Source organism: Gouania willdenowi, chromosome 7 (genome assembly GCF_900634775.1).
Source record: "Gouania willdenowi chromosome 7, fGouWil2.1, whole genome shotgun sequence".
In the NCBI taxonomy this organism is placed as follows: Eukaryota; Metazoa; Chordata; class Actinopteri; order Blenniiformes; family Gobiesocidae; genus Gouania; species Gouania willdenowi.
This window is the reverse complement of record NC_041050.1, coordinates 13689673-13712339: the sequence shown is the minus strand read 5'-3', so window position 1 is coordinate 13712339 and position 22667 is coordinate 13689673. Positions and strand designations below refer to the sequence as shown.

Here is a 22667-nt window from a genome sequence, read left to right as displayed (position 1 = left end):
TTTCACCCATCTCCATTTGTTCTAAGAACCCCAAAAACATTGTATTTGAGGTTTATTTTCCCAAACTCGCCTGTTTTCCAGAGTTTTAGCCTCTGAAAAGTCATTTTCTGAGCAACTCTACACAAACAGGCTGATTTGCGTTTTACTCATGCATATTCATGAGTGGGCGTATCTATAGACGGGACACTGACTACTTCCTCCTCGCACAGAGAAGTAGAGCCAGAGGAAGGCCCGCCCTCCTCCCACCCACTCCGTATGATGTTTAAAGCACAGAAAACTTAACTTAGTGTAACATGGGCCCTTTAAGTAATGTAAAGCTTGAAGTAGAACAGCAAAAAACAGCATAAATTTGTTTTTTTCAACATATGCTGAAAATCTGAGTTTGATGTCAACAGCAAATAATATATCACACATCTACATAAATAACTGATCAGAATTTTATGCTTTAAACAAGTTAAATGCTGTGTAAACAAACGTGTGGTTGTGTGGGATAAATAAAGACTCATATTGAATTGGTGTATGAATGTAGCATGGGTGTACAAGAATGTAGCTGGGCCCCTATTTCAGCGTGGCTTCATTCTATTTTGTGTCCCTTTAAGGAAAAGTCTTGTCATGTCGTTTCAGTGTTGACACATTTATTCATCATTCCAACCAATGATAGGACATTGGTTACATTTTTTATACAATCCTTAATAATTGACAGACATATAAACAAAGCTGTAAACATGTTCACAGTGCATCAAATACTTCACTGACAACAATAATCATAATTTAGTATTCATACTGTAATAATTATGCTTTTTTCCGCTTTGTCAGCACAAGTCTACATGGCTACAATTAAAGCCGCTACGATCACTGTGAAAGAAGTATAATTAAAATGTAAATGCAGATAATCTGTGCAGGCCGAGTTGAGCTGTGCTGGGTAGTGGAAATAAACCATTAGTTGAATACCTTTAGACTTTTTCCATTTACATCACACATACACAAATGCACAACACATCACATTCAGCCTCGTTTGTGTCTTGAATCAAGAGGTATACACGGGTGTTCACATACACAGGGGTATTACAGCACCGCCCACAAGCAGATATCTCCTGAGGATTAACACTACATGGTCAGGAACTTAGTTAATTGATAATGTGGTTTTTTTCCCCCCATGAATTCTACCTGTCTATAGGGAATAAGCATGTACTGTATGTAAAGATAACCTGGCACATGCTGTAGACTATTTTTGACAGTTTCCAGGAAGTCAATTATAAACCACTTCAAAAACTGCATTAGGAAATTGTGTCTTTAAGGTGCATTAAAGTTGGGAATATTCAGTACGAGAGTTATTTTAATGCCTTTTGAAAACAGGAGACTTCTCCATGGCAGCATAAGAACATTTTAATGTATGTACTTTGATGTGTTGATATTTAATCACTTGAAAATAACAGCTTGTCCAAAGAAGCATCATAAATGCATTTATCTGGAATGTTGAAAACTATCCCCAAAAAACTAACTTGAACACTTTGTCTAATTAAGCAGCCTATACATCCAATGGTTAAACAAGAGGTAGATATTAATCACCTTTGAGGTGGTTGCAGGTAGAATTACAAGAAATTTTCTCACGAGAATAAGACGCTGAATTACAATCAACGGAAACAATTAGAAAACAACATCAAAATGAATCCAAAGTCCTTCACAATGAGCTGATACTCATAGCGGTATATAAATGTAATATGGCATCTGATAAACACATTATTTACATACATGCAACAAATTTGAAACTGAAATTTTTTGCACACTATGTAGCATATATACTGTACATTGCTTTACATTGTCATTGTTAAATGATCAAGTTGGGGTCACACGGATAAAGATGGCAAATAATTAATGATCACACACAGATGTTTATATAGAAAAATGAGACATCCGTAGGAGTTTTTCACAGTTATGTTTCCTGGTTTAAGGTCAAACGCACCCAGTCTAGCACAGGGATTACAGTTTTTATGTATATTTATACATATAAACATATCAAAAAGTGCCTAAAAACACAAGCGTACAGTGAACTTTAACCTTTGGTTTCAAGAAATGCTGATGTCTGTCTTTCTGCACAAAAGTGAATACAATCATTCTGTCTTTCTAAAGGATAACATTTACTAAATTACTCTTTTTGTGATTGATCAAAAAGTTTGAAATAAAACCTCTTTGAACAGTAATTAGCTGCTTCCTTCTACTTTAGTTTTGCAATATTTAACCTTCCAAATTCACACACTCATTCACACATTAATTGTCCTGCAACCAAAGCTGCAATGACTGTTCTTTCTTTGTCTTAAAGGAAAATATAATTTATTTATTATATAATTTTGGCAAAGTTTCAAAAATGTGTATTTTGGTTTGTAATTGTCCGATCTTTATGACATTTGACACAATTATGTCGGGTTGGTTCCTCAATTAACCCGCTGAGTTTCTTCCAAGCTTTTAAAGAGTGAATGATCAGGATCACTGATCCAGATAACTGCAAATATCTGACAAAGAAGATATTTGGTGCTTGGCATAGGATTTGCGATCTCTCAGTGCTCTTATTTCAAATCACTATAATATTACTATCATTATCTACGACAAGATAAACATTTATATTTGAGCTTTAAGCTAGCTTCCTTCCCTTCCTTTAGGATTTAAATAAATACATATTTCATCAGTGTTTCCTTTTTAATCTGCCATTTCCTGAAGGCGCTATCGCAGATAAAACTTAAGCACACACACACGTGCACACTTCAGCCAACTGTTAATCACCTGAATCTAATGGTACTAATCTACACATTACATCCTGGTGTGTGGAAGCAGGTAGACTTCAAAAAACAAGTCAGAATGTGGTTTTGCATGATTGTAAATAAAGATCCCTGATCTTATTTAATGCATTAAACCTTCAAGGTTTAACATGGTTACAAAAAATCGGTATGGTCATGTGTGATTTTTAAAGAGTAACTAAACCTCTAAACTACTTTTCGTCTGCTGAAAACAAATGTATTGGGGTATAAAGTAGTGTTGTTGATTGACTAGAATGTCGAGAATTAGACAAGAATCAAAGTATTAAAATTTGGCGTATTTTATGGCATAGTAACTGCCCTCTATGGGTTGACACCTGGCTATTCCAATCAAATTTTACTATTGGCTGAGAATGGTGGTTTGACGTTTTGGCTTCTTGCATCACCAGCAGGCAGTGTTGGCTCCGCCCCCTTCTATAAAAACTACCACCTGGAGCCAATCTGTGGCGAGTAGGTTGAATTGAAGGGGTTGTGAATAGAGAGAGATAGAGTGGGTATAGTTGGCATAGCATAGATTGTTCTTTGGAGATTCTATAGTAAAGACTGGGCGTGTCTTAACTTCTCAAGGAACCCCGCCCATAATCAAGGCTTTCTTTTAAAAAATTACCCCCGAGTGAAATGTCAGCCAAAACCTGGGGTTTAGTTACTCTTTAATTCAGTGTATTCTTCTATTGCATCATGTGTTTAGTCCTTGCTTCGGTGCTATAGCCTCGTGAAAAAAAGCCTCTTTTCTGCCCACAACAATAATGTCAATAGGAGCAACCTGAATCTGCATTTAACAGTGATGTAAGCCCTGAGCAAACAAGCATTGACCATTGGGGCTAAAACTCAGGAGAAAGGATGAAGGGGCTTTCACTACAGGTGTTAACTTGTCATTAAAGGGATCCACCTCTGTTTTTACAAATGTGGCCTACATTCTTTGAATTGTCTGTATTAGAAGATCTGTCTAACAAAATGAATTATTTGGCACCATATTCCTTTTATTAACTTTTCACAATGGGAAAATTTAAAAATCCCATTGTTTTCTATTAAAGCATTCAGCCTGCTTTTTAGGTCAAAATTTGTTCTGCTTTTGTTTGCTCTAAATAATCAGGAAAAGTTAAAGATTTTAATGTAACCGCTTTTGTTTACGGAAAGAGGATAAAAATAGCTGTGACCTGAAAAATAATCTGTCTCCGCAGGTTGCGAAATTTTCCACTCTGCGGTTTGGTAGTAGACAATGAAGCAGAGAAGAAGAGCTCTCCGAAAGGACCTATACTCTCCCTTAAACAGTGCGAAGCTGATGCTCTGATGGCTGAAGTTAGGAGTAATGCTGCATTTGATTGCACTGGAAAACCGGAAAGATCCAGGTCAATTTCAACCTCCAAGGTAAATGCGTTTTATTCAGTAAGCTTGGAAAACGTGAGAGAAAGAAAAGTTATACACTTTCAGTAAGATTTGAAAGCACCAGCAGGGGGAATCCTGCATGATTCATTGAACCATAGACTGTAGAGAGTGCATTGAACTATACGGGTATCATTACGTATGCAAGCAGCGTTCAAATGAACAAAGTTGGGATTGAAATACCACTAGTTATTCTTCACTTTTAGCAACACAAGTGCCAAATTAGACGTCACATAAAAGTGAAAATTGAGGAGAAAGTGACTATTAACGTGTAACGTTGGGCACCACCATTTTGCTAAAACGTCATTCTGACCAACTTAAGGTGTGTGAATCCTGCCCAAGTTCACGAGTTGGAGTCCCGAGCTCAAGGGCCGTTTCATTGCACTTTTCCGATTCGTTCTGTCAAACTTATCCGGATTCCGAGTGCAATCAAATGCAACATAAATCACGGACTAATGCACTCCCACAATGGGACTTTTACAGGCAAATCCAACAATGCATTTTGTTAGACAGATCTTCTAATAAGATCATTTCCAAGGTTTTTGGCCACATTTGTAAAAACAGTGGAGGATCTCTTTAAGCTTCCCCCATCGCGATAGGAGCAATAACTAATAGCAAGCAGCATTGTATTTGTGCTAGCTTTGTAGTTCCGAACTGCTTAAAGTGACGTTTTATAACATATAAAACATGAAGGTAAAAAAAAAAACTTTTGGATTTTTATGAATTCTGTGTAAAGTGCTTAAATGGGGATTTCCCTTTTCACCAAATTAAAAAGATGAGGATACAAAAGTCAGCAGCTTACACTGCAGCAGATCTGTTTGATTTTTTTTCAAGATCGCTCTTTTTGTACTATTTGATGACCTATGGTTAAGAGGACGGGGGGTGGTGGGGGTTCAAAGCTGCTTGTTGAGCAAACGCTGCAGTTGAGCCGACTTGTGCTCACTGGGCATTTCTATGAAAATAATGCTGATGCAAAGCCGAACGTCTCTTGTGTTACGCAGGCAGGAGGTACATAAAAGGCAAGTGGTTTATTATCATGTATAGGCACATTAATATTTTTGTTTTATAGTTTCCTGAAGTAAGAGGAGGAACACGGTAAAAAGGTTCATTCAAAGCAATTATTTTTATTTAATTTACATATTTTTTTTCATTTTTTATTTTTAGATATTTAAGGTTAAATTATGTCTGTCCTGGAGCCACACACTCACACTAGGGAATTGTTCTCACATATAATGAATGATTAAACAACCTAATTTGTTCACTCGTTGTTCTTTAAGTATTTTTTATTTACAGCTATGTTTGTATATATTACAGGATTCAACTCTAAAGGAGATAAAACAAGCCAGAAAATATTAAGGTTTTTTTTTTTAATACAAGGCAGATGCTATGTTAGACCCTCAAAAGCCAAGGAGTTTTTGTTTTGTTAAATTTATTATTTTGTTAATTACAATGTTTTCAATAGTGGTTTTTGTTTAAAGTTTTAGCCACTAATTTACAATTTAAAAGTATTTTTTTGTAAAGTATTTAATAAAGGTTCTCTACCCATTTCAAAAGTAGACTCTTTCACACTGTCACTGAGAAAGAACCCATCTAAAAACATCTTAGCATTAAATACCCTCCCACAGGGACTAATGGACTTATAGTGCTGCATTTTGTTTCATTCAAATTGCTCTAGCAAAACCTCTGCAGATGAGTCCGGGCCTGGTTAAAAGACAAAATAGACAACATCCAAATTGACATCTCATCTCTGCAAAGTGAACAAAAGCAAAGCAAAATTTAAAAAAAAAAAAGAAACATTGTTTTTAAGAGGATAGGAAGCTATCAAAACCAATATTTCCTCAGCTTTCTCCTTCAGGTGTGTGGAAGGATGTCCTTCATTCTGAGGCATGCATAAATTGTATGTATCACTTTAGACACATCACACATTACATAAACACATAAAAAGTAGTTTAAGGTATTTGAAAGATCAGTACATTTCCTCCATAATACAGCATGAGGTTTTGTATTTGCATTTTGACTGCTCAGTCTTGATGTTGATCACTGACCGTGAACGGATAGTTTCTGACGCGCTTTCATTTGACCTGAATAAACACAAGGAAAGCTCTGTGGACATCTCTGGACTGTTCTTGCATATTGTCCTGTTGTGACGTTGACTTCATAATACTTTTTGTTTTGGCAGTATAACATATTTGAGGCTTGTGAAAAGTTTTCCTTCCATTCTTGACTATTTGTTGTTTCAAAAGGTAGTTAAACAACTTTGTCCTGCAGAACCATTTTGTTCTCATTTCCTTCAAACTGATATTTCTCTAGAGAAAGTCACTCTGCATTTCGTTGGATAGCTGACTGACGGCCACCTCGCTGTGTTGCGTACCCTGCAGTATCCTGACTGTCTGCCGCGGGCTGTGCTCCGTGAAGGTTGCTTGGGTACCAGCTGCTGTTTCAGGCCGAGGACAGTGCCTGCAGGTCCTGTGGTTGTCAGGTAGCCCATTAGACAACCTTGTCGAGTTGCACTCCTCTTTGTGATGCGATTGTCCACATATACTCTTTTGTGTAGAGCTGGACTGGCAGACACATTCACACAGTGTCCTCCTGCAAAGGGCCACGTCTCGACACAGGAACTTTCGGAAGTTTGGCTTGAAAACCAAATACACAATGGGGTTGTAAAGGGTGGAGGACTTGGCGAAGATTGCAGCAAGAGCAAATGCCATTGGTGGCACAGATGCTGGGTTCCCAAATGCCGCCCACATCGAAATAACAGCATATGGACTCCATGCTGTCAGGAAGCCGAAGCAAACTGCCACAGAAAGCTGAAAAAAACCCACAACAAAGACGAGCTGTCATATAAACATTAAAGGGTATCTGTAGTGAAAATGTATATAACAAATGTGTTTAATATATTACTAATAAACAAAATATGTGCACCTTTTTTTTTAAAAAAAATATATTCGTTAATTGATTGCTGTTAGCTGTTGCTAGGCAGCAGTGTTCCACTGATCTACAGTTTCTGAACAATGGCGGCGTGTAAAGCCAATGGTCGCTATAACAAGAGAAAAACACTTATTTTGCGTCTCTAAGTCAAATAGTGACAATAAGTTAGCCAGATGTTGGCTCCTAAATATCGGTATGGGATACACACTCAAAACGTTTCAGTTAAGACAAAATTAATTGATATGCGAGGACCGCTTCAAGCCGAGCTGCTGTGAGAGGGATCTGTGGGCTAAGCTAATGGGCACAAAGCAAAAGTTACGTATGAAACCTGACGCGGTCTGACAGATTATTCTTCACAGAAAGTCTTGATGCAGCTCTTACACATACTTATTCAGAGCACTACTACATTTCTGTTTACAGGGGATACTATGGGTGCTGTCATGGCACTAACTGCATCCCCAACAGATTGTTCCCTCTTACTCCCTTGTGGCTAAATGATGAGCTATCGGGAGGACCTATCAGGGGGGACCTATTTGATGCTGATCCCTGGCACATCCTCCCGTCCATGAACAGATATCCTTTCACGCAGCTTTAAATAATTTTCCCCTGGGATTATTAAAGTATTTCTGATTTCCTTGCAGTTGCTAGCCATATTTGTGCACTTCTAACACTTCATTCCAAGAGCCAACAGATAAAATTACACTTCCTACAATGTCAACAGACCTGTTTCACCCCTACCTCCCACAATTCCTTTAATGCAACAGTCCATGCAGATGAACAAAAGCACGTCATAACTGTCCAAAATAGCTGCTCTCCATAGTTTGTCAGAAGATATAAAATCATTTTAAAAAGTACTTTTAATGTTTTTTTAATAAAAAGTGCACATATTTAGTTCTTTGGTAATACATTAAACACATTTGTTGTTATATATATTTAACGGATCATGCAAACAGCGCACAGCCATGATTTACCTTCACAATAAGCGTATGTGCATTGGTGATCTTATTCTGTGGAGACATGTGCTGCTGAACAGCCTGACGCGAGCCGCGGACAGTCAGCAGGATAAATGTGTACGAGAGGAAGATGACGGTGCAGGGTAAGATGTAGCAGAAGAAGAAGAGGCATATGATGTAGCTCATTGCTGCAGAATTCTGACTGGGTGCATCCCAGTTGATACAGCAGGCTGTCCCATAGGGTTCAGCTCCATATTCCCCCCAGCCTGACAGCGGACCCACTGCAAACACACCAGCGTAGCACCAAACGCCAGCGACCAGCAGGCGGGCGTGGCAGAAGGAAAACTTGTTCCCTGAAAATACATTTCAGTGATTACTTACACATAGATTACATCATTTAAAATAGCATATCAGAAAAATGCATGCATTTGACAGCACATTTTGATTCAGTTTAAGTCAGTCTTTTGACTAAAATGCAACTTAGACTACGTTCACATTCCAGGTCGTAATGCACAATTCTTTGTGTTATTGCTCATATTACATATTAAATGCGTCTTCAATCAGTTTAGAGTAGGAACAGAATGCAACCCTGAAGTGACCTGCATGCACAGAAGAGGCACATACGTGGGTCAGCTGATAATCGATGGGTTGGGGTTTCAAATCCCGCTCTATCCGAGTCCTTGGGCAAGGCACTTTACACATTGCCTGGTATGATTGGGTATGAATTGTGCATGAATGTTGGTGGTGGTCAGAGGGGCTGTAGGCGCAAAATGGCAGCCACGGTTCTGTCAGTATGCCCCAGGTCAGCTGTGGCTTACATTGTAGCTTACCACCACTGATATGACTGATGTGAGAGATTGGTGTGAAAGAATAATGGTTTCTGTATGCGCTTTGAGTTTCCTCAAAAAGAGTACTATAGAAATCAAAGCCATTATTATTAAGTAAAAATATAGAGGCATCCAGTGTAGGACTGTGTGTGAGAAAGTTTCTTTCCAACAGAAGTCAGCACTTCATAACTTTAAGGAGACTAGAAAAGAAGAGATCCAGGTTTATCGCTTTAGTCGTTTGTAGTGTGGTGACTGCTACATCTTTGCAACCGAATGCTTGGATACAATGACGTAGAAGTCAGATAGAAAGCACGTTGGCTGTCCAGACTGTAGGTGCATTTCAAAAAAATCTAAAGACCACATATGAAGGTGACCTGGGTCAGATTTGAAAAAATTGGAATTGTGCTTTTCAGACTGTCGCATCTGCCTGCAGTGTGAACTTGGCCTTAGTTTTATTCCAAATGTGGTCATCAGGACTATTTCAGTTATAGTCTAGTTTTAGTCAATTGATCTACATTAAGATTTTAGTCAACTAAATCTGCTACAGATATTTTCTAAATAAATATAAAATTTAAAGCAGAGTTTAAGCATCTTTTAAAAATGTAATACAATTTATTTACTGGATATGGGATTGTATTAATGTTTGTAAATACATTACACCTATAGATATGTGATCAATGCATAAGACCACATTTTGATAAAGTTTTTGTAGTTGACAAAAACTGACTTAAATTCTTAATGAACAAAATACCACTAAAATCACATTTGTGTTTATCTGATGCTAACAACATGCAGTGTTAGGAATAAGGACAGAATAACAAGAAAGTGGAGAGGAATTGTATCATTCGTTCATTTGTTTTTCATTATGTAACAAAAACATGAAAAAATAAAAAAAACTCATTTTATATTTGTTCCCAAAACCAAAATGAAAAAACGGAAAGCTCCTTGTTTTTCAGATTCAAGCTCTTTTGCTTCGGTACGAAAAACGGAAAATGAACCTTTATTCGTTTTCTCCATTACTGAAAAAATGAATGGTACTCGGTTTGAATTACCCTGTTGTTGATGAATACCTTGATTAAAAAAAATGTTTATCAATATCATACAAACAATTCAATGGGCAAAAAAGGAGTATTCATTCATTCATGCAATGCTTTCCCAACAATGTTTGGGCTGTTTTACTTCAGGCATTTTAAAGTACGAGATTACGTGGTCCAGACCAATGCACATACGAAGTAAGTAATGCTGCTCTTGCCTGCAATGTGAACATAAACAATTCTCTGCGTGTCAAGAAAGTATCTGCATAGCATGTTTGCTTTAGGTTCACATGTGAGAGAAAACACTGGAGAAGCTTAAACAGATCCCAGTGCTTCTCACACTTCACAGAGATCCGTGCAAACAAGAGCTCGAGAAGCATCATTCAGTCACACTTTGTGTGACTTATTGAATTACACCACATACTCCTGTGGGTGTTGATTTTTCCTTAGCAGAGGTAAGCCTCAAAGCTCTTGGGCATCACATTTGATACGTTTTTGTGTGTAAGGTGTAAAATTTCCATCTATTTTATTACAAATGTAAATATGACTTTTTAAATGCTGGTTTCTTTTTCTTTCTTTTTTTTTTTTTTTTAAACTACTTTAACTATATGGTTCGTCAACATTGCCAACACCAAAAAAAGACCAAATCCCCACGCACTATACTGATTAGTAGTGAAAAATAATGCTGGAGACCAGTGTTAAGCTCTAATTGATTCAGACAGGAGTTTGGCCAGTGTGCAAACATTGAGGGGAAAGGCAGGCTGCTTATCAGTGGTGCACACAGCTTCTTCAGCTGAATGTCAACTCTTCTTACAGTCCAGGAGGATGGTGTGGAAGGGGGCGGGGCTTTTGGGCTCTGTCACACAAGCTGAACTGAAGTCAGCTGGTGAGAAAAGCCAAATGCAGTCAGAAACTCATTCATGCAGGGATATTTCAATCAGTCTCTAGAATACACACGGAAAGTGTTTTAATAATAGTGTCAACTATTATTCACACTATTGTGCTCTGAGTTTCTAAAATTTGTTCTGAACATCTGTATCCAGAATCTAAATATTAATAACATGAAAATCATGTATTTTTTTAGAGACTACAAGGATTTGATTTCCGTTTGTTTGATGAAGCATTCCTTTGTACCAAACAAGCTGGAAAATCTAATTTAACCCAGAAGTCCCCCAGCTCTGAGAAATCTGGGCCTCAGCGGGTTTAAAACACAGTATTAATTAGTTGTGAGAAAGTTGCCTTTGAAAGAGGATTACTTTGGTTTTCTCTCTGAATGTATGTTTAAAAGAAAAACATTCTTTCAAATTGTCAACATTAATGACTCAAGGTCTTATAAGATTCTTTCAGTTTTTTTTTTTTTTGGATGTTCACTTTATCTTCCCGTTTCAATGGTTACAACAATACAAAGACTTGATGTTTTTTTGTTTATTGTGGGTATCGTTTAGTGTGGGTCATTCCTTTTAGGACTTCATAGAATTTTCCTGCTTGTGAGAAAGTGCACTCTTTGATGATGAGAGTGGTTTCAAGGCACAATGGCAGCATATTTTCTACATGTTTTCTTGCAGGAAAGTCTGATAAAAATGTTTCTACATTTGCATTTCAAATATTCCTTTCAGGCTTTGGGTACCTGGAGTTTCTTTTGTGCATTTTATGTTGACTGTGTTTTGAGTGTGAGAAACACTTTAGATACTCCTTGAGCTCTTAGAATACAGAGTTGATTTTATTCATGGGAATTGTTGGAAATCTAACAAGAAACAGTTTTTAAAGGTATGAAAAATATATAGAATAGTGGCAAGCAGCACAATTTAGACAGCAGTGCTTTATATTACAGTATTTGTACTCTGCAATTGAATGTTAATGGATTTTCTGTATTTTCTGTTCAGCGTCACTGAGGGAATGTGTGTTAGATATTTAGCATTGCATATTTATGGGAAATGTTTGGGTTTTGCTCTATGGGATGCAGATTCCTGAAGAACAGGATTAGAGCTACAACTCTGACCCCATTATTAGGGTTGGGCATCATGGTTACAAAGTGAATCTATTCTGATTCAGCTTTTTCACTGATACACTACAAGAGCACAAAACTCCACCAAGTGCCTAATATCCTTTTTGCCAGATATTAGCAGTTATCTGGATCAGTGATCCTAATCATGGTAGCATGACCATTCACACTTTAAAGGCTTGGAAGAAATGTATATCCTCATTAATAACAATACAGTAGGTCCAAATATATTGGCATCCCCTTTTTTTTAAAAAAACCAAAACAATTGTGATAACTTACGCAATCCGGATCTGATCCCGGATGAAAATCATTGGAATCATTGAGGAACCAACATGACATAACAAAACTCATAAAGATCGGTCGAACATAAACTGAGATATACATTTTTTTTTTTAAACTGATGCCCTCCAAAATTGAATATAATGGAAACATTTGTCAAATATTAAGCATTTTTGTAGTGATCTTGGCGTAATCATTGCCTCCTTGGTGGAGGTAATAGTGCCTAGTTAGTGGTGATTTATGAGTGAGTAAATATCATAAGCTGTTTCTATTAGTTTTTTGCAAAATAAGTGATATTTCTAAAGTTTTGACAAAGTTTAATTGAGCTTAGAACATGTTTCCATTGAAGCTTGTTTTAGGCAGGAGCCTCAAAAATTTGGTGAACTCCCATCCCGCGTGACTTCGTTCTAAACCTCCTTATAACACTCCGTATTCCTCTGTTGTTTCACGTCTATGTGGCACTAATATTTTAAAGTATGATACTAAGAAATGTCTGTCTCCTCTTCTGTCTACACGTACCATGCCATGTTTTCTTGGAGAGCAGTGGTCATGTGACCAGATACGTCACATCATGCGACGTGTAATTGCAGAAAAAGTGTTTCCATGGCGCTTTTGCTATACATTTCACTTTCCAAAAGTCTGAAATTCCTCCTCATGAAAGGGTAACATTTTTTTTAGCAATCCTGTTTTTATTTGATTGTTTTTCTTTCGAAACTCAGGTGTTTCCATTACCAGTTTATTGGGCTATTTAGATTTTGATCATTACCCTGGGTAATGGAAACGCATCTACAAATTCAAAGAAGTACACTTCCTGAGCAAGTTCACAGAAAAAAGTATTTCTGCTTGAAAATCAGCAATAACAATGTTGTGAATCGAGATGAAAGCAATGCTACTCAGAGACTTTAACCCATTCTACCCAGACTACAGAGAATTCAATATTATTTCAATTAAATTTTATGCATAAAGCACAGATCAGATATTGTCACTTTATGGCACTTCTATTGAAACAAAACCCATTAATCACCTGCCTTGTCACTGCTGTGATCCTCCCACTGGAATAGTAAATATCATTTTGGAGCTACACACAAACAAACTGCACTTCAGTCAAATGCAAATGGAACAAAAAGGAGAAAGTTGGTAAAGGGGCCTTAAAATATGTTTCAGATCAGAGAAGATTTTGCTTAGAAGAGTTTTGCAAACAACATTTTGTAAGCATTAATCTAAAATGTTCCAAAACAGGTAGTGTGGGAGTGAGAAATATCTCTGTACACAGACTAAATTAAGCGATTGCTTGCTGCACAAGCACGGCCACTAAATACCTACTGTAGAAATGAATTTAGATTTTGATCATATAGCATCAGTGCAAGAATAATAAGGAATAGTCTTTAACAATGTCCATCTGGACTTTGTATGTAACTCAATCCGGAGCACTGTGGTCTGTGCTTATTGTACTTATTAGTGGTTTCCTGTGTGATTAGCTTGGGCTTCATTGACGTGCATGTTATCTTTCTCGCTCCTTGTTTTCTAAGAACTTTCCCCTAACTCCAACCAGCTGAGGCAGGCAGCTGCCACCTCTGAACTGAGCTATGCTGGAGGTTTATCCCCATTACTTCTGCACCGCCACCTTCAGTGGCTTGTGCAGAAACAGATTAAAAATCCACATTTTGCCTCAAGGTGTTTTGTGATTGGTGTGCATATGTTTAAATATGTATCAACACAAATTTAGCTTTAATTAAAAACGTTATTTGGGCTGCTTGGATGTTTCACTTGGAAGATTTGCCTTAATGATGCCGGCATCAGCCTGTGCATTCAAATGTTCTCGATTAAATCCGCCACCCTCCAGCAGCTTACTTGATTTTAAATGTGATAGTGTTAGTAAATAGAATGACTAAGACTTTATTCAATTGAACTTTGTCTGAAGCTTAGAGAAGTGCTTTCCTTTTTGAAAGCTAATTTATCTTGTTCTGCTATGAATAACATGCTGTCTCATTGTATTTTACTTTGTAAATCATCTGATTTTGGTAAGTAAATAAAAAAAAAAAACACCCGAATGAGTCTTAGAAGGTAAAACTTTTGCATTAAAATGGGCTTATGAAATTTTATTTATGGTTAATGTCTTCATAATGACCTGAGGCATGAAGAATTGTTCTTGAATACCAGACTGAAATCATAACATGGAAATCTTTCAATTTGAATGTTGACCAAGTGTTGTTGAAAAAAGAATATTGCTTCCTCTCACCCTCTTTGATCTTGTTCAGTTTCATTCTAAATGTATGCTGGTTCTCATCATGGATTTCATAGTTGAAAGGGTCTCTAATCATCTCAAACATTTTTGTCTCCTGAATGTTAAAGCCATTTATGAATGTCTCTCTGGTCTATTGAAACATGCATTAAAGCTATATGTTAATTTTTTTTTTGTTATTTGGTCAAAAATCCATAATCATCTTTGAGCATATTGTAATTCAAAGTGTTCTGAGTGGACAGTGAATCTCTTCTCCTGGCCCTGTAAATGAGCTTTAGATAAACATTTTAATCTTCAGAACTGTGCGTATGAAGGGCATTCGACCAAATTCACGCAACTTTCTGTATTTATCAATCTTAACGTGAGTGTACGCTGCAATCCAATCTCACATCAGGTCTGACCTTGTGTACGCAAATAAATCTGAGTGTAGCTTTATGATGCAGCACATTGAAGTTACTGAGACTGAAAACACCTCAGCTGACATTTAAGCATAAGCAGACACATTCAGAACAGATCAAAATTGATTATGAGTACGAATTAAACAAAATAAATTTACATTTAAGAAAGCATGTGACTGAATACCGTATAACCCCGCCGGTAAACTTTTTTCCCACCGAAATTGAGAAATCCATGAGAGCTCTTCTGCCTTAAGCCTTTTGTTACGAAATTATATGTTGTTTATGATCTTTCGGTAATATCTTGTGGTGGAAAACAATGTGGTTTGGTTGTCCAGACCCGACCATTCAATACGGGTTATTTCCTGTCAAAACTGGAAGTGCCGGAACGTCCTCTAGAGATCAGGCCATTCTTGTTAGAAGTTGTTTGTTAAGCCCTATTCTCTGTGTTAAAGCAATGCAGTATTTGTTTATAATAGGCTAACTGCTAAGCTAATGCAAACTTGCTAGCTAAAGAAATTTATCTGCCCCTTTACAAACTATAACTATAGGTTACTTTCGTAACCCAGGTTCTATGAGTAATATGAGTGAGATGTCTCACTATGGGATGTTGCCTCTGCTACATTTCTCAGAATACCTATTTCACTTTGCCAATCCTGATTGGCCGGTGAAGCTTATCAGTTCGATGGGAGAACCTCCCACCTCCTATAAAAGGAGGGGGCAAACAGGTGCGTGTCATTCGTAGTAAGCAAACTCTTCTCGTTTGAGAAAGAATGGCAGTCTGACGAAACATCTCACTCATTACTCGTAGAACCGGAGTTACAAAAGTAAACTATAGTTCTATTTCATAATATTTTGTGAGATGTCTCACTACGGGATATGAAAACTCCCATAGTGCAGGAATGCTTACCGAACGTCACCAGCCCAGGGAACAGGAATCTGCTTACAGTAAGACCGCCCGTGCCACGCATGAGGCTGATATGTCCAGCATGTAAAAGCAGACAGATGTGAGGGGCGAGGACTAGCACGTGGCCGCACAGATGTCCTGAACAGACAACTCCCTGAACAAAGCCCAGGATGTGGCAAGACCCCGAGTTGAGTGTGCACGCAGACCCATGGGCAGCTGCAGATCTTGACTTGAGTAAGCTAAAGCAATAGCCTCCACGATCCAGTGTGACAGGCATTGTTTAGTGACAGGCATCCCCTTACGGGGATTGGCCCAAGAGACGAGCGGCTGATCGCTCCTCCTGAGGCACCTTGTCCTGCCCATATAAGTGCGGATCGCACGAACAGGGCGAAACAAATGAGGCCGCTCACTCTGTGAGGCAGAAAAGGCCAGCAGGTCGATGGGAGAACATGAGCCCACCACCTTCGGCACAAAAGCCGGGTTTGGTTCGAATGAGCCAAGCGCGCAACAGTGCTTCTATGCCGAGTGGAGCAATCTGTGTGGGGGCTGTGTAGGGAGAAAAACATCGCACACTGCACATTTTCTTCCCCTACGTACAGGTCCACCTCGGCCCGTCTGTAACAGGCCCACAGCTGTCGCACCATGCCTGGGTGCAACATCCATTCCCCTGAAAAGCAGGTCCGTGCCCTCATGATCCCCAGGATGTGTTGCTCTCAGCAAGAGGAGACATCCCACACTCCATAGGATCAGTCTGCGTGCCAGCAAAAGCAACCGAGGGGAGTGTAACCCACCCTGCTGGTTGATATGCGCCATGACTGTCCTAACCAGGACCGACGGTTCCAAGTAATTTATGTGAGAGCGCTGGAGGGCCGCATTCCAGCGGCCCCTCACAGATCTGCCCACGTGAATCCCACCCCAGCCTGACAGGCTTGCATCGGTGGAGATCACCTTCCTGTCTGTGACAGCGCCTAAAGGCACTCCATCCATCAGTAAGCTGGGGGCACGCCAGTGACGCAGTGCTGCGCCGCACTTCGGCGTAACCAAAATTCTCCGTGCGCCATGACGCACGGGATTGAGCACAAGTGAGGCCACCCAAAGCTTGATTTCTCATGTGTAGGCGACCCAGATGAATCACAAGGATGGCAGAATCCATCAACCCAAGTAACCGAAGACACAACCTGAACCAAACAGTGCAAGACATGCTCTGAATGTCTTTACCCGCTCCACTATTATTATTAATTTAAACTTCTCAGAGGGGAAAAAAGGCAGACCTTAAACCTGTAAGAGGTATATAAGGCTGTCATGCGACCAATTACACCACCAAGTGGGACCATTCTAGACTTTGAGTTCATCATCTGAAATCACCCAGAGCTTTTACCATTAATTAAATGATCTGAGGATGAATTCCCTGTGAGGTTGAACTAAGTGGATCCCATCTAACAGTTTTGACTCAGCCACTTGTTAAGTGTAGTTTCTAATAATTTAAACATGATTGGTGCATCATTTAATGGCTGCCTTTACACTCCACTGGAACTGGTTAAACATATGGAAAATAATTAGTAAATTAATCGATTGTGTTCAGCTGCTTTTCACTGAAGTGTGACATATAATCTACTTTCTGGGAAGTCAATTTAAATGACAAAACAATGAACATGCACTCATCTCCCAAAGATTGTCTATTGTTGAAACTGTCTGTGGCCCATCAAGTTCAGGGATCACTGATTTAGACTGCGCAATTCTTGCCAGGTTTAAAATCTATGACTACTTTATTGCCAAATTAGTCAATATGTCACACTCGAATTGTGCCCAGGGTTATTTTCATGTTGCTGCTACTATTTTAGTTTCTTATTTTGGACTTTTGGTTGTTTGTTTTTTGATCATATTGTCAAACAACTCCTTTGGCCAGTGGTTCTCAGTTAGGCCCACCATCACCTTGCATAAGAAGCATTTGCCATCAGTCAAGGAAAATAATTCAATTCTAAATATATTAATTTTCAACATTTGACAGTTTGATTGTGACATACTACAAATTATTATCATAAAGGGGATTTGGGTCTAAAAGTGTTCAAGAACACATCATGGGCAGCTAAAACCTGAAAAAGTGCAGAAAAATAATAAGCTTTTTTTCCAATTACCCGATTAACTCGTAAAAAAAAAATGCGAAAAAGCTTTGAAATTATGGTACTCTGCTGCATAAATGAATCAAATTAGAACTAAAAGCAAGTGATTTTACCTTTTTTTTTTTTTGCCCCATGCCCCACTGAAAGTGAGTCTGTAGCCTGCTTTTGGCTTCTGGCAACAATTTGATGTAGAGGTTCTTAATGTTCACTGTTAGAAATAAGCAAGTACATTATACGCAAAGACCAAATGCATTTTTTGCTCTATACAACATTGACATAAATGGAATAAGTGAAATTGTTTGGTAACATCAGCTGATTCTCATTCTATACTGTATTGGCTTTGAACATGACCATTATTACAGCATGGCCGCATTTCTTCTATAAGGAGCTCTTGAATGTACGTGTCCCAGCATACTTCATGAATTTTTTTTTCTCTAAATGAAGCATTCCACCTTGATGATAAGTGGTTTGTCCACTTCACTTAGAATGCACAATTAGCCACTTACATCAGTTCAACAACTCACAGACACATCAGTGTGTGGTATGTATGTGACTGTGGTTACAAAACGCTGGGAATAAATTACCAAAGCACACATTAGCACATGATAGAGCTTTGCATCCGACTGCTAAATTTAAAGGGTCATAGAGATATCATCATGAACAACGACCATTTTCTTTATAAATGCACACAAACATGTTGTCAAACACTTTAGAAAAAGCTTGAAGTACACGATAAAGGTTTTCCTTATCGTGACATGCCTTACTTTTCAATAGACTTGAACGAAAAAGGTGTAAAGCTGAAAATGTCTAGAGATTTCATACATATTTTGGACTATGTATTCGTACATAAATTGCAAGCTGAATGTTTTTTTTTTTTTTTTTCATTTAATGCCCAACTATTGTACTTTTAGTGGACGCTAGTATGTCATTAATTGAAAACCATTTTAATAGTGCTAAATGTTGACTGTTTAAAGAAGTATCAGAATACACAATGAAAGAAAGTGTTACGGGTCCCAAGGCTTACGAACCACAGCAACAAAAAGAGTTTGGTTTTGGTGTCTGGAAAACACAGGCAAAGGACTCAGAGTAATGAAGACACGAGCCGCACATTTCTCTTCCCAGGTTACCTCTGTTTATTACATGGAATTGTTAAACTTTCACTATTCAACCTAACTTGTCTTTTTAACAATTATTTGTCTTTCAATGTCTTTTTGTCTAAATTACAGTCTGTTAAATATGCAATAAACACAACAATATGGTCCTTCACACATTCACTCATCACAGACATCAACCAGATATTTATTTTATCTGAAAGTGTATTTCAGTATTTATACTGACTTTGTGGCTACTATGGCATAGTGCCAAATATTGTGTAGTTCTTACCACTAATGCATATTAACACTGTTTAAACCCGTTCCCAGACTGACACATTTAACATGGAAAATCTACTATTTAACTCTTCACAGTTTTTTTTACAAACAAACTTACCTACTGCTTCTTTAAGCTCAACTTACTTTAACCTATTTCTGCAGTGAACTGAAACAGCATTTTCTCACCAAACCTATTACAAAAATAACTCAGAGCAAAATATTTGTGTGTTCAGCATCTCAGTATCCCAAATATTGTTAATACATTTCACAAACCACATTCATAACATGTACAGGAAGCCACAAATACACAAATTACAGTGTACCTTGCACTATACAATGGTGCGCCACGTGTGTCACTTCAACTTGCCGAACGGCGAGCTACCTCCGCTCATAAGTCCTTTTTTAATAACAAAACACACTCACAAACCATGCCTAACTCTCTCTCTATAAGATATTTAGCTTTCAGTATTATTTCTGTGTGATTTTCAGAACGTACTAACCTGGAAAACACAGGCAAAGGACTCAGAGTAATGAAGACACGAGCCGCACATTTCTCTTCCCAGGTTACCTCTGACGGACGGGACGGAAACCCCCACCTAAAAGGGACCGGGTTGAGCCATCACCCGTGCACATTGGTTCCACTCTTTTCCTTCCGCTGAATTTCAGGCTTCAGTTCACAACAAATGTGAAATTAATTATTTTTGAGGGCTTCAATGATTAGTTAATCCCAATAATGGGCTGTTTGACTCCTCTACAAATAACAAAATAAAGTGCTGAACAGGACACAAAAACAATATCAACAATAATATCTTTCAGAAATAATATCTAAGAAATAATATACAAAAATGTTATTATACATTTTGAATGGATCACACACTCCCCAACGAACAGAAGTGGCTCCTGACACTTGACCTTCATCATCTGCATCCTATTAATCCGAATCTCATCTTAACCATTTTTTTCATCTTTTTTTTTTTTTTTTACTATTCATATAAACAAATCACAAGGATGTAACACAATAAAGCCCTTTAGTCATATAATTGTAGTTTAACTCGGTGTATGGGTCTGTGTGTGTGTTTATGTAAGTATGTTCTCAAGTCTTTAAGTGAGCAGTTCAAAAACAATGAATTGGGTATGTGGCTGGCTGGTATGGATATGGTGGGGTTGAAGAGCAGGGACTATAGATATAAGGATTAGGGTTGCTCTGGTAATGTCTGGGTGTAATTGTAACTGCATTCACAGTGGGACGTAGCTGGTAAACTGGTTGTCCCAGAGATGGGTATGTGAACATGTAGCCAGGCCGTCTTATTCTGCTAGATTGTCTTACGGGAGTCTGGTGTCTCGGCTGAGGTTCGTGAGCATCTCTTTCTTCGTGAGGTGCTTCAGGCAATGTCTGGTCATTATTAGGCTGAGGCGGATCGATGACGAGTTCATTTTCACTGTGTGCTTCTTGTCCCTCACCCATGGTGTTTTCCCTCCCTGGCAAAGGTTGGTTTTGTGACGCACAGGCAACAGTTTGATTTGTGGGGTTACTCTCATTTCTCGGCTTTTCTGCAGGTATCCGCAACCAATAATGAAATGTACCTTCCTCTTCCTCTGAGTCACTTGCACCTGAGCTTTGTGTCCTTTCTGAAACCTTTGGGGGTTCTGGGGGCTTCCTAGTTCTCTTTTGGGAATGAGGAGCATTTGCGACGGGATTCTGCAGTGGCTCGACTGGCAGGTCGTTAACCTGTAGCAGAAGATTTCGATGCAGAGTGCGAATGGGTCGACCTCCTGCCTCCGGGCTTACTTTATATACCGGATTGTCTCCTATCTGCTCTCTCACCATGTAGATGGTCTGCTCCCAGTAGGGTCTAAGCTTGCCAGGCCCACCTCTTTCATTTAAATTGCGTACCAGGACCCTGTCCCCTGTTTGAAGAGTCACACCCCTGCATCTTTTGTCATAGTACACTTTCCCCTTTGAACTAGACTGCTGACTGTTAGTGTTCGCTATTCGATATGCCTCAATCATTTTTCTTTTCCACTTTTCAGCATAACTTTTTGGAGTTTCAGCTTCTTTGTCTGTTATGAGGCCAAAGAGGAGGTCAACGGGAAGGCGAGGATGACGGCCGTACAACAAATAGTGAGGGGAAAAGCCTGTAGCCTCGTGCTTTGTACAGTTGTACGCATGTATGATGTGGGGCAAGTGATCCTTCCAGTTCTCTTTCTTTTTGTCTCCCAAGGTCCGGAGCATTTGTAGTAGGGTTCGATTTAGTCTTTCAGCAGGGTTGCATTGCGGGTGATAGGGGGAAGTTCTGGAGTGGCTAACGCCTGCTAGCTGTCTGAGTGTCTTGAAAAGTTCGTTTTCAAACTCCCTGCCCTGGTCGTGGTGGAGCTTGGTGGGGTACCCGAACCTGGGGATGAAATCGTTGAAGAGCCGATCAGCAGCCGTCTTACCCGCTTTATTCTTGGTAGGGTAGGCCTGAGCGAATCTAGTAAAGTGGTCTACCACTACTAGAATATACTCAAACCCTCCCCGAGAGGCTTCCAGATGAAGAAAATCTATGCAAACGAGTTCAAGGGGCGAGTTTGACGTTATGCTGCCCATGGGTGCTCTTTCTGGTACGGCAGGCTTTTTCAGCTTAATACAAGGGCACTTTCTAGTTATATACTCTTCAATGTCTTTTTTCATGAAGGGCCAGTAAAAACGCTCTCTTGCTAGACTCAAGACCTTTTCCGTGCCAACATGACCCATCTTGTCATGCAGATGAGTGAGAGCTGTTCGTTTGTAAGTGGCAGGGAGGACCAGTTGTTTTCGGTCAGTGGTTTTCCTATAGAGTAATCCATTCTCTATGTGCAACCTGTTCCACTCTCTGAGAAGTCTCCTTGTGGCTGTGTTCACTCCCCCTCCATTGAACTCCGTGGGTGGTGTGTTATTTTCTTTAAACTCCATCACTTTTCCAATCGCTGGGTCTGCGTGCTGTTCTCTCATCAACTCATCATGACTTATTGTTTGTAGGATCTCCATGCTGGGCTGGTCTGGCGAAGCTAAGTTGAGGGCTGCCACCCAGGCTATATCTCCTTGTTGCGCCCTTCGACTTCCTTCCCATATAGCACCAACTGCATCCTCTGACAGTTCCTCAGAGCACTCTTTTACAAAAGCGTTAATGTCAAGAGGACAGCGAGACAAGGTGTCGGCATCGATGTTGGTTTTGCCAGGCCGATATTTTACATCAAAGCGGAAATCAGCCAGCTGTCCCACCCACCGGTGACCCACGGCGTTGAGCTTGGCAGTACTTAGTATATAAGTGAGCGGGTTGTTGTCTGTGAAGACTGTAAAGTGAGGGGCATAAAACAAATAGTCATTAAATTTGTCACATATTGCCCATTTCAGAGCCAAGAATTCAAGTTTTCCACTGTGTAAGTGGTAACTTTGTT

At 39.0% G+C, this 22667-nt stretch overlaps 1 protein-coding gene across 1 annotated transcript in view; it reads right to left on the bottom strand.

Annotated features, from left to right (window-relative positions):
• Positions 1–535: 535 nt before the first annotated feature.
• opn7b (opsin 7, group member b) overlaps positions 536–22667 on the bottom strand; it is an 81265-nt gene continuing 59133 nt past the window's right edge. The window contains exons 5-6 of the mRNA XM_028452769.1: positions 8093–8427; positions 536–7000 (exon numbers count right to left, since the gene is read on the bottom strand). Of these exons, the coding sequence (XP_028308570.1) occupies positions 6500–7000; positions 8093–8427 (836 nt within the window). The 3' untranslated portion in view covers positions 536–6499. The remainder of the gene's footprint in view (positions 7001–8092; positions 8428–22667) is intronic.